This window comes from Pinus tabuliformis, chromosome 1_2, assembly GCF_031772625.1.
Source record: "Pinus tabuliformis cultivar Carrire ecotype Pingquan chromosome 1_2, CPIR1, whole genome shotgun sequence".
Lineage (NCBI taxonomy): Eukaryota > Viridiplantae > Streptophyta > Pinopsida > Pinales > Pinaceae > Pinus > Pinus tabuliformis.
Window position 1 is genome coordinate 941,184,920 of NC_142298.1, and position 14,256 is coordinate 941,199,175.

Here is a 14,256-nt window from a genome sequence, read left to right on the forward strand (position 1 = left end):
ATTATTTGGAGTTTTAAGTCAAGAATTTTGAATGATTTGCTGTAGATTGGAATTAGATCGATACACAATGTTGTATGGTTTCGTTGTATTTTTCATTTGAATTATAAAACATACCAATGATATATGTTTTTACCTTTTGGTTTATTTTTTGTTTGTTCCCTCTTTATTTTTATCTTATGTTAACTCCGTTATGTATTTTCCTTGCTAGTTATTTGGAAAACTTATCGATCTTGATTACATATTTAAGATTTACAATTTAAGTCATTGATGATTTGTTCTATATGAGTTTCACTCATTTTAAAGACTAACCATATATTATTTTCAAATCCCCCTATTTATAATATGGCTAATTGAGCTGAGAGGCTCATTCTACAACCCGTTATGATGTGTTAGGGTGTCTGTTCGTCATCAAAGTTGAAATTTTGCTATGTCGGCCAAAATAAAAATTAAATAACCATACAAAACATTTAAATAATGTCGACCCATAAAAATTTTTGCACGTGAAGAAATTGGGTCCCTCTTGGCTCATGTTAGATCCATATTTAAGATGGATCTATGCTGGTATTTTAAAGTTATCATAGAAAAACATTTTTAAACTTATAGGGAATGCCCCCTGTGGTTGAGGAAGGCCAATCCTCCAACCTAAAGCAGGAGGATCATTGATCCTCATTGAATTCCTTTAGGATTGTTTATGTTGCCTAATCAATTTGACAGCTAACACGAACCATTCAACTTCCATAACCTATAAATTGACCCATATTAATTTCTATGAATGTAATGCTTACTATCATGTAGATTTTTATACTTTTTGATTGCCTCTACTCCACTTAGTTTATACACTGTTTAGATTGAATTAAAACTCCACCCAATTAATATAATCATTTTACATCTTTCCACACACACACATATATTTTTGATTGCCTCTACTCCACTTAGTTTATACAACTGTTTAAATTGAATTAAAACTTCACCCAATTAATATAATCATTTTAAGTCTTCCCCCCTGCCCCCAACACACACACACACACACACACACACACATATATATATATATATTATCAGTGACAACAGTCACACAATGAGTGCCTTTATAGTACACCCAATCATTAGCTATTCTATATCTCATGAGCTATATTTGAAAAGGACATGGGGTGGATTTTGATCCACTTGCATGTGCACAAGTTGCAGGTCCATTTTTAATATTGTTTTTAAAGGCACAACCACATGCTCAATCGCTACCTCAAAGTGTCCACATGGCTTGAGGACTAGACCCACATTCACAAGAACTAAATTTTGCAAAGGTAAAAAACTCCCCACTTTCCACCATTAAATCCAACCCTTTTAAACTTTCCATAAAACACTTTATTAAATATAAAAAAAATCATAATATTACTCATTTAAATTAAACAATTCATATTTCTACCCATATCAATAAAATATTAATTTTCATCCTTTATTTATGATATTATTAACCGTTCACATGATTTCTTGTACTTTCCAATCATATTCCATTCCATTAAAAAATGGTAAACACAATATACCCGCTAGTTGACCTAACCTTATTGGTACCAACAACGATCAAAGTGTGTGTCATTTTGAATTATATCTCAATCTTTCCTTTGAGTAAACTTAGAAAGTGTAATGCCCACAAAAACCATTCATATGAACAAAATATTTAAGAAGTCAGTTAATTAGTTGTAAGTATGGCCATTGGCAACAACAAAACAATCCATATCAACAAAATGTTTAAAAAGCTGGAGAATTAGTCAATGATTTTCAGAGCTTCAAAAGGTTGACAAACTAAACCTAAATCCCTAACCTAAAACCTGTAGAAATTCACAATTAACTTAGAAAAGTTTGTTAAATTCAGGTCAAATGTTACACAAGAAAAATAAAATCCTCCAGCAAGACCAGTGTGTAATCTCAACCCACATTCTACCAAAACAAAATCACAGTTCGAGGGATTCCATCGATAAATCTGTTATCAATGTTTGACGAATTCCGGTGAAAAGAGTCACCAAAAAAAGAAGAAATGGTGGGCTACTTACGCTACTTGAATGTTGAATCGACGACACGCTAGAATTGTCTACAAGAGCCTAGAACCTAGTTCATACTGTTGCCCTCGTGGTTCCTCCAGATCATGGGAAAAAAACATTATCTATATCATCTGCAAATTCCATTAGTTGACGTCCACAATTTATACTTTCGACAAGTCTCCAGCTCATTTGATGCGAATCCCCACCCACGGCTACTGGCCTTTACTTACGCCAGGAGTCCGTATCCCATTCGCAATTAGTTTGACTCTGCCATTTCCTCGACCAATCCGATGGCTAGTCTGAGGAGTTTATGTGTTTTATAATAGATTTTTCTTCGCTAGCCAATTTTTCTTCTGCAAGATAAATCTGGGCAAGTGCGGTTCATAGTATCGTCTGAACATCCACTTGATATTCCTCAATACCCATTATATAATTTGGCTTTTGGGATTCAGTTTTAACGCTTAACTATTTTTGGATGTGGGTCTGAGACTGAGAAAAGAAGTCCCCGATCTCTTGTCAGATCTCCATTATTGGGCATTTTCAAGATCGAGATCTGTGAATTTGATGCACAATTATGGCCCTAAAAGCCGTAAGTTTGACTCATGTAAGGTATGAGACAGGTGACAAACTAGGCCATTTCCTCGCATGGATTTCCCTTCTTCCTATTTTCATTAGCCTAGGCGGGTTTCTGACACATTTCATGTTCAAAAGAGAGCTTCAAGCCATTTTTTTCGCATTGGGTATTCTCATATCAGAGTTTATAAACGAACTCGTAAAGAAATCTGTCCAACAAGCCCGCCCTGAAACTTGCCTAGCATTAGAGATGTGTGATTCACATGGTTGGCCCTCAAGCCACTCACAGTACATGGCCTTTTTTGCTGTGTATCTCTCCCTGCTTGCCTGTAAAGGGGTCGGCTTTTCAAACAAGTGGACTAAAATCATCACTGCTGCCTTTCCTTGGCCCTTCGCAGTGCTCACCATGTATTCCAGAGTGTATTTGGGGTACCACACTGTAGGGCAGGTTTATGCAGGAGGGCTTTTAGGGTTACTTTTGGGTTCTCTTTGGTTTTGGTTTGTAAACTCTGTGCTTATTCATACATTCCCAATGCTGGAAAGCACCCCATTATGTGAATACCTTTGCATCAAGGACAGTTCACATATTCCCGATGTGCTGCGTTTTGAGTACCAGAATGCCATAGCAGCTAGGAAGACGAAGATGGATGCAAAACGTGGAAAACAGGCAAGAACAGATTGAATCAGGCTCTGAAGTGGCTATACAGGTGCTCTTGATATGCGTAGATCAACATTTTTTTCCCTTTTTGATTACTGTTATTGTTTTCTATTGAATGGGAGTTGCTTAGCATTTCTCAAATCAGCAGCAACACTTGTTAGGAAATAAATATACTGGGAGCAATGACTGTATTATGTGCATTATTACTATCACTATCACTATTACTATCATTCTTCTTATTATTTGGAAGTATATTTCTGAACCAAAGCAATTGCCTTCCATTTATACAGAAGCACTTCTAATTTTGTTATTGCCAAAAGACATTTTGAAAATTGGCTATATGAATCACGTTAATTAGTTTTAAGCTTTAGAGCAATGCCTTTCGCTCTCTGTATTGAAAGTATTAAGCATATAATTCCCAGCATCACTTTACAATTGGATTCCATTAGTCTTATTCCTCACATCGTCAACATAGGGAGAGTTTTGTTTATTGTATGTAAAACAGAATCTTCTGTTAACAAAACTTACTGAGTACAAAATTTGGCGAGCCCTGGTTGGCTTGGCTCCCTTCCGATAAAATTTCAAAAATGTCCCACATAGAAATAAGACATCGGAAGGAGCCATTACTGATAAGGAAAACATATTTGACCAAGCTTGATGAAGCTTACAATTAAAACAAGGACTTCAGTGTGGGGAGAGTCATATTTATCAGTACCGTTTTTTCCTATCATTGGCACATGCCTTGCTGTTTGATCACTCAGAATAAGTTATTTCGCTGAGAGGCGCATTCTACAGCTCAGTATGAGGCAGATTTGTGGTTTTTTTCTGTGCTCAGACATCATTTCAAAAAAAACTATTCCAAAAAAAATGTTGGCTATAATAAAAACATAAATGATTATACATATTTGGTTAGTCTTTGCTAAAAGCATTATAAAACATCAATAATCTCATTCTCATTGTGCTCACTCGGTTAATTGTTAATATTACAATCTAGTATAAAAGAGATGTGGTAAAAATACTTCACTTTCACCTTTGGAGTAATAAATAAAATATTTGAATGTCCATGTTAATTAATATAATTTCATATCAATTTTATAAAGATAAAAGAATCAAAAGTAAACAAAAAAGATTCTATTTATCTTATAAATGTTTCAATATAGAACTCTAATAAAGTGTTTGAATATCCATGCTAACTAATACATTTCCTTTTTTTTAAGTAAGACACTTTATTAACTTAGTAAAAGGGTACATAGTCCAAAATTGTTAGTCTCTGGCTTGCCTAACAGGAAACCAGACTAGAGATTGAGTTGCAAAATCTCAAGATTGTGAAAAATGTTTTTGACACTTGCATCTGAAAGACAAAAGGTACAGCACTGAGGCTGACTGCTGTAGTACATAGTCTGGCTATTACTTAACTGATAAAAACATGAAACAAAAGGATTTGTGACTTCATGAGAGCTAGAGATTAGAAATCTCCTGGTTGGGGACTTGCTGGCTAGATGGAAATTGCCCAGAGGAGAGCTGCTGTGGCAGATACTAAGGAGGATGTTGAGTTTATGTTTGATGCTTTCCAAGTTTCCCTTCCAGCTCTATCAACTTGTGCTTGTGATCCTGCTGAGTCTGATGGTTGTTGACGAGGATGAGGCCCAACAAGATTTTGGTATGCCAATAAACGTTTATGGCTTTCATGTAACCTGAGTAGCGGGAACGAGAAGAGGTACCCAGATTGGGGATCCAACCCATATTTTGGACTAGAATGTGATGATCAGGGGTGGGACATCATTCTTGTCGGATTGCAACTTCAATCTGTTCAATTTCTTGCCTTACAAGTTCAGGAATGAGTTGCTCGTAGCAGGCCATAGAGTTTCTAGCTTGAGTGTGAGCCCACTGCTGAGGGCTCAATCCTTGGAGAAAAGGTGGAGGGGCAGCCTTTGCCTCTTCCTTTGCTAGGGGCGTTAGAGTGAGATCTAGTCATGGTGATGAGGGGACTGAGAGCGAAGCACAGATCAAGGATAATGGATAGGGGGTGAATGTTAGTTTATGTAGCTTAGACATGTGTTCTAGTCTCAAATTGTGTCTATGAGGCTAGGGTGTGAAAATTTCTAAACCGGAATCCCTACTGTAGCAATTGATGATATTTCTTCTACTTGTTAGATTTATATGAACAAGTTATTTGTAGTTTCCTACAACAAATATTGAAATACATGCACTGCAGCCTTCACTTAATTAATTTATATGTAGAAACAAGAGATTGAGCAAGAAAGAAAATACAACACAATAACACTGTTATTTTTGGACAAATGTCCCGGGAAAAACCCAATGTGGGAAAACCGGTGCAGCAGATCTGAGGGTTTTATTATTATGCAATAATAAATTTGAGTACAATTCTTGGATGCTCAACTAGCAATCCAATACAAAGAGAAACTAGACAAAACGAGTGGTGAAGGGTTCTCACCCTGTCATTGGGAGAATCTAAGCATGACCACGTTGAATTGGAGTTTTTGCATAGCCTCTACGCATAATTGCGTCACTCCCACGTAGTTCCTACGTCACCCCTGTTGGGTATCACGCTGCTCCTTCTTTAGACCCTTTGCTTGCTGGAAAATCCGAATCTCTGCCTCCAGATCTCACACCCTGGCTCCTGTCTATTGAAAGTCAATTTCTGTTGAAATTTGGTACCGGAGGACAGGTGGTTCCCTTAGGCTTTGATCTTTGGCCTAGGGAAAAGTGTCCAAAAAAATTTAATTTTTCTCCTAAAGTGACTTTATAATTTTATAAAGTTAAATCTAATTTAAAAGTGACTTTAAATGATAAAGTTACTAAGTCTAATTTTAAAGTAACTTTTATAAAGTAAATGAAAAATTAGAAAGGAAAAGTGACTTTGGAAATAAATGACTAAGTGGGTTTTTATTAAAGTGGGGTGAATTAAAAAATAGAAAATGAGATTTAAATGAGCATTTAATCTCAGCCATTGATCTAAATCTATTTCAACCATTGGATTTAGAGATCACCCAAAAGTCACTTGGATCACCCAAAAGTCACTTGGAGTTATATTAAAGGAGGAAAAGGAGGAAAAAGTCATTCATTCTTTCATGAGCAGATTGGGAGAAGGAGAGCAAGAGAGATTTCTGAGCAGGGAGGAGAAGGAGACAACAGCTTGGCACACATTCCAAGGCAGTAGTTGAGCAGATTTGTACAGTTGATTCAGCACATAGTGAAAGACAGATTTTTGCACAAAAATCGAGGAGCAGTTTGCTGATTTTTCTGCACACAAAACGGAGGCCGTACAGCATTTATTGCTGTCCTGTTTGCTGTAATTTCCAGATTGCTGTGAGGCACGGGAAATGAGATAAGTTGTAAATTTGCTTGCTGATTTTTTGCTGAATAATTCCACTGTAAAAAGGCAATTTTCAGAAATAAAGAAGAGCTCTCAAACTGATTTTCCCCAAGAGTTGTAGGGGGTTTTTCCAGGGTCAAGTTGACCAAAAATATCAGTGTTTTAATGTGTTTTAATGGCTGTTTTTGATTGCTGATTTTTAATTCTGCAATTTCCAGCATTCTGAAAAATTTCTAGAATTTGTGTTTTCAGCAATATTTATTTTTTTCAGTCTGTTAAATGTATGGTTATGGGAATGGGCATTTAACTACATGGGAGAAATAAGGAGAAACTGAAAATCGGGGTGGGAAAACAGAAATTTCTACATGGTATCAGAGCTTGAGTGCTGAAGGGCAGTTTGGGACAGCAAAAAGAAAAATTACAGTTGCTGATTTTTCACTCAGAAAATTCCAGCAAGCTGATTTTTTCATAAACAACAGTTTTATCTTTACTACAGCAGTGCTATTCTTTCAGTTTTAGGACAGCAGGATGTCATTGGGATTGAGGGTGGATGATAGGTTGGATGGGCATACAAATTGCAGTGTTTGGAAGGAGAGAATGCAGAGTATCTTTGAGGAGGCAGAAGTCTGGGATATCATGGTGCATACCGCACAGAACCCTGTTGTTGTGCCCACTGATGTTACTCAGTTGGCTGAGTATAAAAAGAAGAACAATAAGGGTAAGAGGCTGATTCTAGACGGAATCAAAGACCATTGCATTCCTCATGTGAGAGGAAAGAGCAATGCCCATAAGATGTGGACAGCATTGTCCAATCTCTACCAGAGTACCAATGAGAACCGGAAGATGGTCCTGAAGGAGAAGCTGAAGAACATTAAGATGGGTAATGATAGTGCAGCTGGATATCTCACAAAGATTACTAATGTGAGAGATGAGTTGGCAGTGATTGGAGAGGCCATTCCACCCACTGAGTTGGTGCGGATTGCAGTGAATGGCCTCCCCCGTTCATGGTTGAACTTTGCTGATGGGGTTTGTGCACGTGAGACCCTTCCCACATGGGAGAGGTTTTGGGATGATTGCATTCAGACAGAGATCAGGAAAGGTCAGCTTGGGGCAGCCAAGCCAGTTGAGCAGGATGAGGATGTAGCACTGGTGGCAGGAGGCAAGAAAGGCAAAGGGAAGAAGCAGGCTTCCACAAGCAGTGGTGGGGGCAAAGGCAAAGGTAAAGGTAAACAGGGGAACACACAGAAGGACTATTCCAAGGTGAAGTGTTGGAATTGTCAGAAGATGGGACACTATGCAGTTGTGTGTCCGGAGAAGAAGAAGAAGAAGGGGAAGAACCAGGACGTGGCAGCTTCAACAGAGATTGAGGACTTTGCTGGTCGTTTTGACCGAGAGTTTGCGTTCACTATGTGTGAGTCCTCTAGTGCAGGATCACCTGCCACACAGGTTCAGAGGGAGCATGCTTTTCTCTCGATTAGCGGAGCATCTTCAGGTATCTGGTATGTGGACAGTGGGGCTTCACGTCATATGATAGGAGTCCGTGAGTACTTCTCAGAGCTTTTAGAGAGTGGAATTGATATTGAGGTAGTACTCGGTGATGACAGAGTTGTTAGAGCAGTCGGGGTGGGGACAGTGACATTTCAGAGGGAGTCCAAACCTCCCTTGAAGGTGTCAGAGGTTCTTTATGTGCCAGGGATGAGGAAGAACCTCATATCCGCCTCAGCTTTGGAGGACAGAGGATATGAGGTACTGTTCAGGGGAGGACAGGTGTTGATGTATCCCAGGGGCACTCCAGCTGATTCAGCTAGAGTGATAGGTGTACGCCATGCAAAGGTGTACAAGTTTGCATTCCAACCCCTTTTGGCATTGAGCAGTAGTACCGACAGCAGAGCTAGCAGTTCTGAGCTGTGTGAGATTTGGTACCGCAGGATGAGACATATGTATCATGGAGCCTTGAGGACATTGTGGGAGATCACTACAGGTGTGCCAGATTTCAGTACTGATCACTTTGATACTTGCAGAGGTTGTGCGATGGGCAAGTTTGCCAAATCCCCTTTTCCCAGCAGTGACAGCAGAGCGACGGGGATACTTGATTTGATTCATTCCGATGTGAGCGGTCGAATGTCTCATGTTTCCTTGAGTGGATATGAGTACTATGTGTTATTCATTGATGATCACTCCAGGAGGACCTGGATTTATTTTTTGAAGACCAAGAGTGAGGTCTTCAAGCGGTTTCAGGAGTTCAGAGCTCTTGTGGAGACTCAGACAGGTCGAAAGATCAAGTCCTTGAGGTCGGACAATGGAGGAGAGTACACCCTTGGAGAGTTTGTTGACTATTGTGCGGAGGCAGGCATTAGGAGGGAGTTCACTGTTCCTTACAACCCCCAGCAGAACGGGGTTGCAGAGAGGAAGAACAGATCCATCATAGGGGCTGCCAAAGCCATGTTACATGATCAGGGGTTGCCATTGTTCTTGTGGGCAGAGGCCTGCAACACAGCTGTTTACTTGCAGAACAGGAGTCTGCATCGTGCCTTGGGGCACATGACTCCGGAGGAGGTTTTCTCTGGGAAGAAGCCTGATATTGGTCATCTTCATATCTTTGGATGCATTACATACTCCTATATACCCAAGGAGAAGAGGACCAAACTAGAGCCCACCGCAGAGAAGGGTATCTTTGTGGGCTACAGTGAGACCTCAAAGGCCTTTCGGATTTACATTCCTGCATAGAGGAGAGCTGTTGTCAGACGGGATGTGAAGTTCGAGGAGGACAGGGCCTTTAGGAGGTCACGGGAGTTAGAGTATCTGGATCAGCCAGACCCTCAGCAGCAGTTGAGTCAGTCGCAGGGATCCAGTGGGCAGGGATCAGAAGGATCAGGAGGTACATCTATGAGGATGTCAGGTCCGTCAGTGAGTAGTGGCTCATCGAGCCAGAGGGGTGGTGCTCCGGGCAGCATGCAGAGCAGTTCACAGAGCAGTTCACTAGGGAGTCCACTGATGGACAGTTCACACGGTACCTCAGCTTCTACAGGTTCAGGTGCAGGCAGGAGGACAGCAGACAGACAGTCAGGAGTTCAGGCTACTGATGATGATGAGGAGGAGGAGTTTCATTCTCCGGTGGGAGAAGTGCGCTCAGGGAAGAGGAAGCCCAAGTGGCTTCAGGACACCTTGAGAGATGCCACATCTGTTGCTGAGCCGAAGAGGCCGGTCAGAGAGAGTAGACCACCTGAGAGGTTTTGTAGCTATATGGCGATGGTTACCAACATCCTTGACTCTGAGCCTTCTAGCTATGAGGAGGCAGCTAGCCAACAAGTCTGGAGAGAGGCCATGCAGGAGGAGTATTCTTCTATCATGAAGAATGATGTTTGGGAGGTGGTGCCGAGGCCTGAGGGCAAATCCGTGGTTACTTCCAGATGGCTTTACAAGGTAAAGCATGCTGCAGATGGCAGCATTGAGAAATTCAAAGCGAGGTTTGTGGCTAGAGGGTTCTCCCAGGTAGAGGGAGTTGATTATGAGGAGACCTTCGCTCCCGTGGCTCGATATACTTCGATCCGCTCCATTATATCGATAGCAACAGAGATGGGTTGGAAGATCCACCAGATGGGTGTGAAGACCGCATTTCTCAATGGCTTCATACAGGAGGAGGTGTACATTGAGCAGCCACAGGGCTTTGAGGTGCATGGGAAGGAGTCCCATGTGTGCAGACTGAAGAAGGCCCTTTATGGCCTGAAGCAAGCTCCCAGAGCTTGGTACTCCAGGATAGATACATATTTGCAGGGGATGGGTTTCACAAAGAGTGAGGCAGATTCGAACCTTTACTTTATTATGATTGGCGAGGAGCCTCTCATTCTGGTGCTGTATGTGGATGACTTGATCATTACAGGTGCAGAGAGACTCATAGAGCACTGCAAGAGAGATCTTGCGGCGGAGTTTGAGATGAAGGACATCGACTTGATGCATTACTTTTTGGGTTTGGAGGTGTGGCAGGAGGAGGGGCATTTCTTCCTAGGGCAGGGGAAGTATATTGTGGACATCCTTAGCAGATTCCACATGGAGGATTGTAGACCCATGTCGACACCGATGATCACCAACTGGAAGAAGCTTCATGCTTCAGATTCCGAGTTGGTGGATCCCACATTGTACAGGCAGCTGATTGGTTCCTTGATGTATTTGGTCAACACTAGACCAAATATCTGTTTTGCAGTCAACACGATGAGTCAGTTTATGTGTGAGCCTAGGAAGGTTCACTGGGTGGCTGCAAAACATATTTTGCGGTACTTGCAGGGGACAGTGGATTATGGTCTGGACTACAGGCAGGGAGATGGAGTGAGATTGGTAGGATACATTGATTCTGATTGGGCAGGTTGTGCTTTTGATAGGAAGAGCACTTCAGGGTGCTGTTTTGGGTTGGGTTCAGCAGTAGTGTCATGGTTCAGCCGGAAGCAGCAGTCAGTAGCACTGAGTTCAGCGAAAGCAGAGTATATGGCAGCCAGTCTAGCTAGTTGTGAGGCTATTTGGCTTCGCAAGATGTTGTTTGGCTTATTTGGTCAGCCGTTGAGACCTTCAGTGATTTACTGTGATAATCAGAGTTGCATTAAACTCACGGAGAATCCAGTATTTCATGACAGGTCAAAGCATATCGGGATCAGATATCATTTCATCAGAGACTATGTTCAGAAGGGAGCTGTGAAGCTTGAGTATATTTCCACTGATGAGCAGGTTGCAGATATTCTTACCAAAGCCTTACCACGGGGCAAGCATGTCTACTTCAGAGACAAGATGGGTGTGGTGAGGAACACCTTCCTCGGTAAGAGGGAGTGTTGAAATTTGGTACCGGAGGACAGGTGGTTCCCTTAGGCTTTGATCTTTGACCTAGGGAAAAGTGTCCAAAAGAATTTAATTTTTCTCCTAAAGTGACTTTATAATTTTATAAAGTTAAATCTAATTTAAAAGTGACTTTAAGTGATAAAGTTACTAAGTCTAATTTTAAAGTAACTTTTATAAAGTAAATGAAAAATTAGAAATGAAAAGTGACTTTGGAAATAAATGACTAAGTGGGTCTTTATTAAAGTGGGGTGAATTAAAAAATAGAAAGTGAGATTTAAATGAGCATTTAATCTCAGCCATTGATCTAAATCTATTTCAACCATTGGATTTAGAGATCACCCAAAAGTCACTTGGATCACCCAAAAGTCACTTGGAATTATATTAAAGGAGGAAAAGGAGGAAAAGGTCATTCATTCTTTCATGAGCAGATTGGGAGAAGGAGAGCAAGAGAGCAAGAGAGATTTCTGAGCAGGGAGGAGAAGGAGACAGCAGCTTGGCACACATTCCAAGGCAGCAGTTGAGCAGATTTGTACAGTTGATTCAGCACATAGTGAAAGGCAGGTTTTTGCACAAAAATCGAGGAGCAGTTTGCTGATTTTTCTGCACACAAAACGGAGGCCGTACAACATTTATTACTGTCATGTTTGCTGTAATTTCCAGATTGCTGTGACTCTGTGAGGCATGGGAAAGGAGATAAGTTGTAAATTTGCTTGCTGATTTTTTGCTGAATAATTCTCACTGTAAAAAGGCAATTTTCAGAAATAAAGAAGAGCTCTCAAACTGGTTTTCCCCAAGAGTTGTAGGGGGTTTTTCCAGGGTCAAGTTGACAAAAAATATCAGTGTTTTAATGTGTTTTAATGGCTGTTTTTGATTGCTGATTTTTAATTCTGCAATTTCCAGCATTCTGAAAAATTTCCAGAGTTTGTGTTTTCAGCAATATTTTTTTTTTTTTCAGTCTGTTAAATGTATGGTTATGGGAATGGGCATTTAACTACATGGGAGAAATAAGGAGAAACTGAAAACCGGGGTGGGAAAACAGAAATTTCTACAATTTCCTCAGTAGGAATTCGATCTCCCTTTAAGGCTTGCGTTGCCACTGCGTGAGCTTGGCGTGGGCCAACGTCTGCCTCTCTCTTGACGTCGTTCTGCTCTCTCTCTGCCTCGTACTCTCCGACCTAGGAAAACTTCCTTCTTCTGGATACTCACTGCCCCTCACTGCAAAAGCTCACTTCGAATCTCTCTTTGGCAGCTACTCTACTTCAGAAATTCGATCTTCTGAACTCACTTAGTGTGTTCTCCAAGTGCCCATCAAGCTTCCTCTTATGAAATCCTCTCATTAATCAATCAACCATCCAGATTAGATCCTAATCAATGGCTAGGATCATATTGACTTGATCTCTGCCTTCTTCTAGAAGTTTCATCCACAGTTTATATTAATACCCTTTAATTATTTTAATTTCCTAAGTTTAGACTTAGGGTCCCATTAAAAATAATTAATTATTTTAATAAAACTGTCTCCGGGTGGAATTTCCCAAACGATTTCTGGGTATTGGAGAATGCATGTGTCTAAGCCTCCTTACAAATTTTGAGACTTAGAGCACATCCGATGCTACCAAAAATCAACACTCCCTCTTAGCGAGGAATGTGCTCTAACAATGCAATCTATTGAAACATCACTCTGACTTCATAACATTGTCCTCTGTGTTGCTGATGTCTGACATGCTGTCCACCAACTACTGTGCTGCTACTATAATTGTTCTGTTGCTGACATTGCCACTGTTAACACTACATCCATACTACAGCTCCCTCTTAAGTGCTACATCTGTGCTGTTGCTAGCACTGCCACTGCCAACTACCACTGCACTGCAAATTGTTGCTGCTACTCCATCAGCAACGGAAAAACATCCCAAATTACTGAACTAACTGTGTTTAGTATGATACCACGTGAATGCTGAAGCTTGACTACTGCTAGTCTCTGCGTTGACCCTCTAAATCTATTGCGCTGTTGCTGACCTCTGCTCTGTGCCATCTGCACTGCTGCCAACTTTGCTCTGCGTTGTTCAGTCTCTGACGCTCCTAGCCACTGCAACTGTCTCCCCGACACTCCTTGACACCATCCGACACTAGTCCATCTTGCTACTTATGATCTAGGATCCTATAGCAAGGAATTGATTCGAGATGTGGGCTCCTCAAGGACCCTGCCCATCTGTACCTCTTTCGAACTACAACTCTAAGTCAGCTCACCTCCCTCCTGGAGGTATCTCGGCTGTCATGGCGAACTCCTCCTCCTCGACCTTCGCGGGTGCAGCGTTCAGGTCGTGCTTCTCATCTTTGTCCTTCTTCCTGAGAGGACATTGAGTTGCGTAGTGACCCATCTCACCACACCTAAAGCACTTTATCTTAGAGACGTCCTTCTTCCGCCTCTGCTGCTCCTGCTGCCCCTTCGATGCAAGGGTTGCATTCTCCTCCTCCTCCTCCTCCTCCTCCTTGGGCTTCGACCCACTGCTGCTGCTTCCATCAAGTTTAACCTTGACTAAGTCTCTCCTCAGCTCCTCTTGTTTTAGAGCTGCCCACATCTCATCCCAATTTGGCAAAGCTGCTTTGCCCAGGATAATCTAGACAAAGACTTGCCACTCATTTGAGACAGAATTGAGGGCTAGTCTAACCAACTTTGAATCTTGAGGTGTATGCCCCACAACAGACAACTCATCGCAGGTCTCTTGAAGCTTTGTGAGGAATGGATCCACACGCTCCCCTTTTTGCATCTAAGCAAATCTGAGTTTCTGCTCAAGGTACATCTTCTGCTGCTCGGAAGATTCCCTGATATA

General features: G+C 41.3%; 1 protein-coding gene across 1 annotated transcript in view; it reads left to right on the top strand.

The window, feature by feature from the left end:
• The first annotated feature begins 2,064 nt into the window (after positions 1 to 2,064).
• LOC149209048 (lipid phosphate phosphatase gamma-like) overlaps positions 2,065 to 14,256 on the top strand; it is a 37,940-nt gene continuing 25,748 nt past the window's right edge. Inside the window, exon 1 of the mRNA XM_089396271.1 lies at positions 2,065 to 3,316. Within this exon, the coding sequence (XP_089252397.1) occupies positions 2,611 to 3,291 (681 nt within the window). The 5' untranslated portion in view covers positions 2,065 to 2,610 and the 3' untranslated portion in view covers positions 3,292 to 3,316. The remainder of the gene's footprint in view (positions 3,317 to 14,256) is intronic.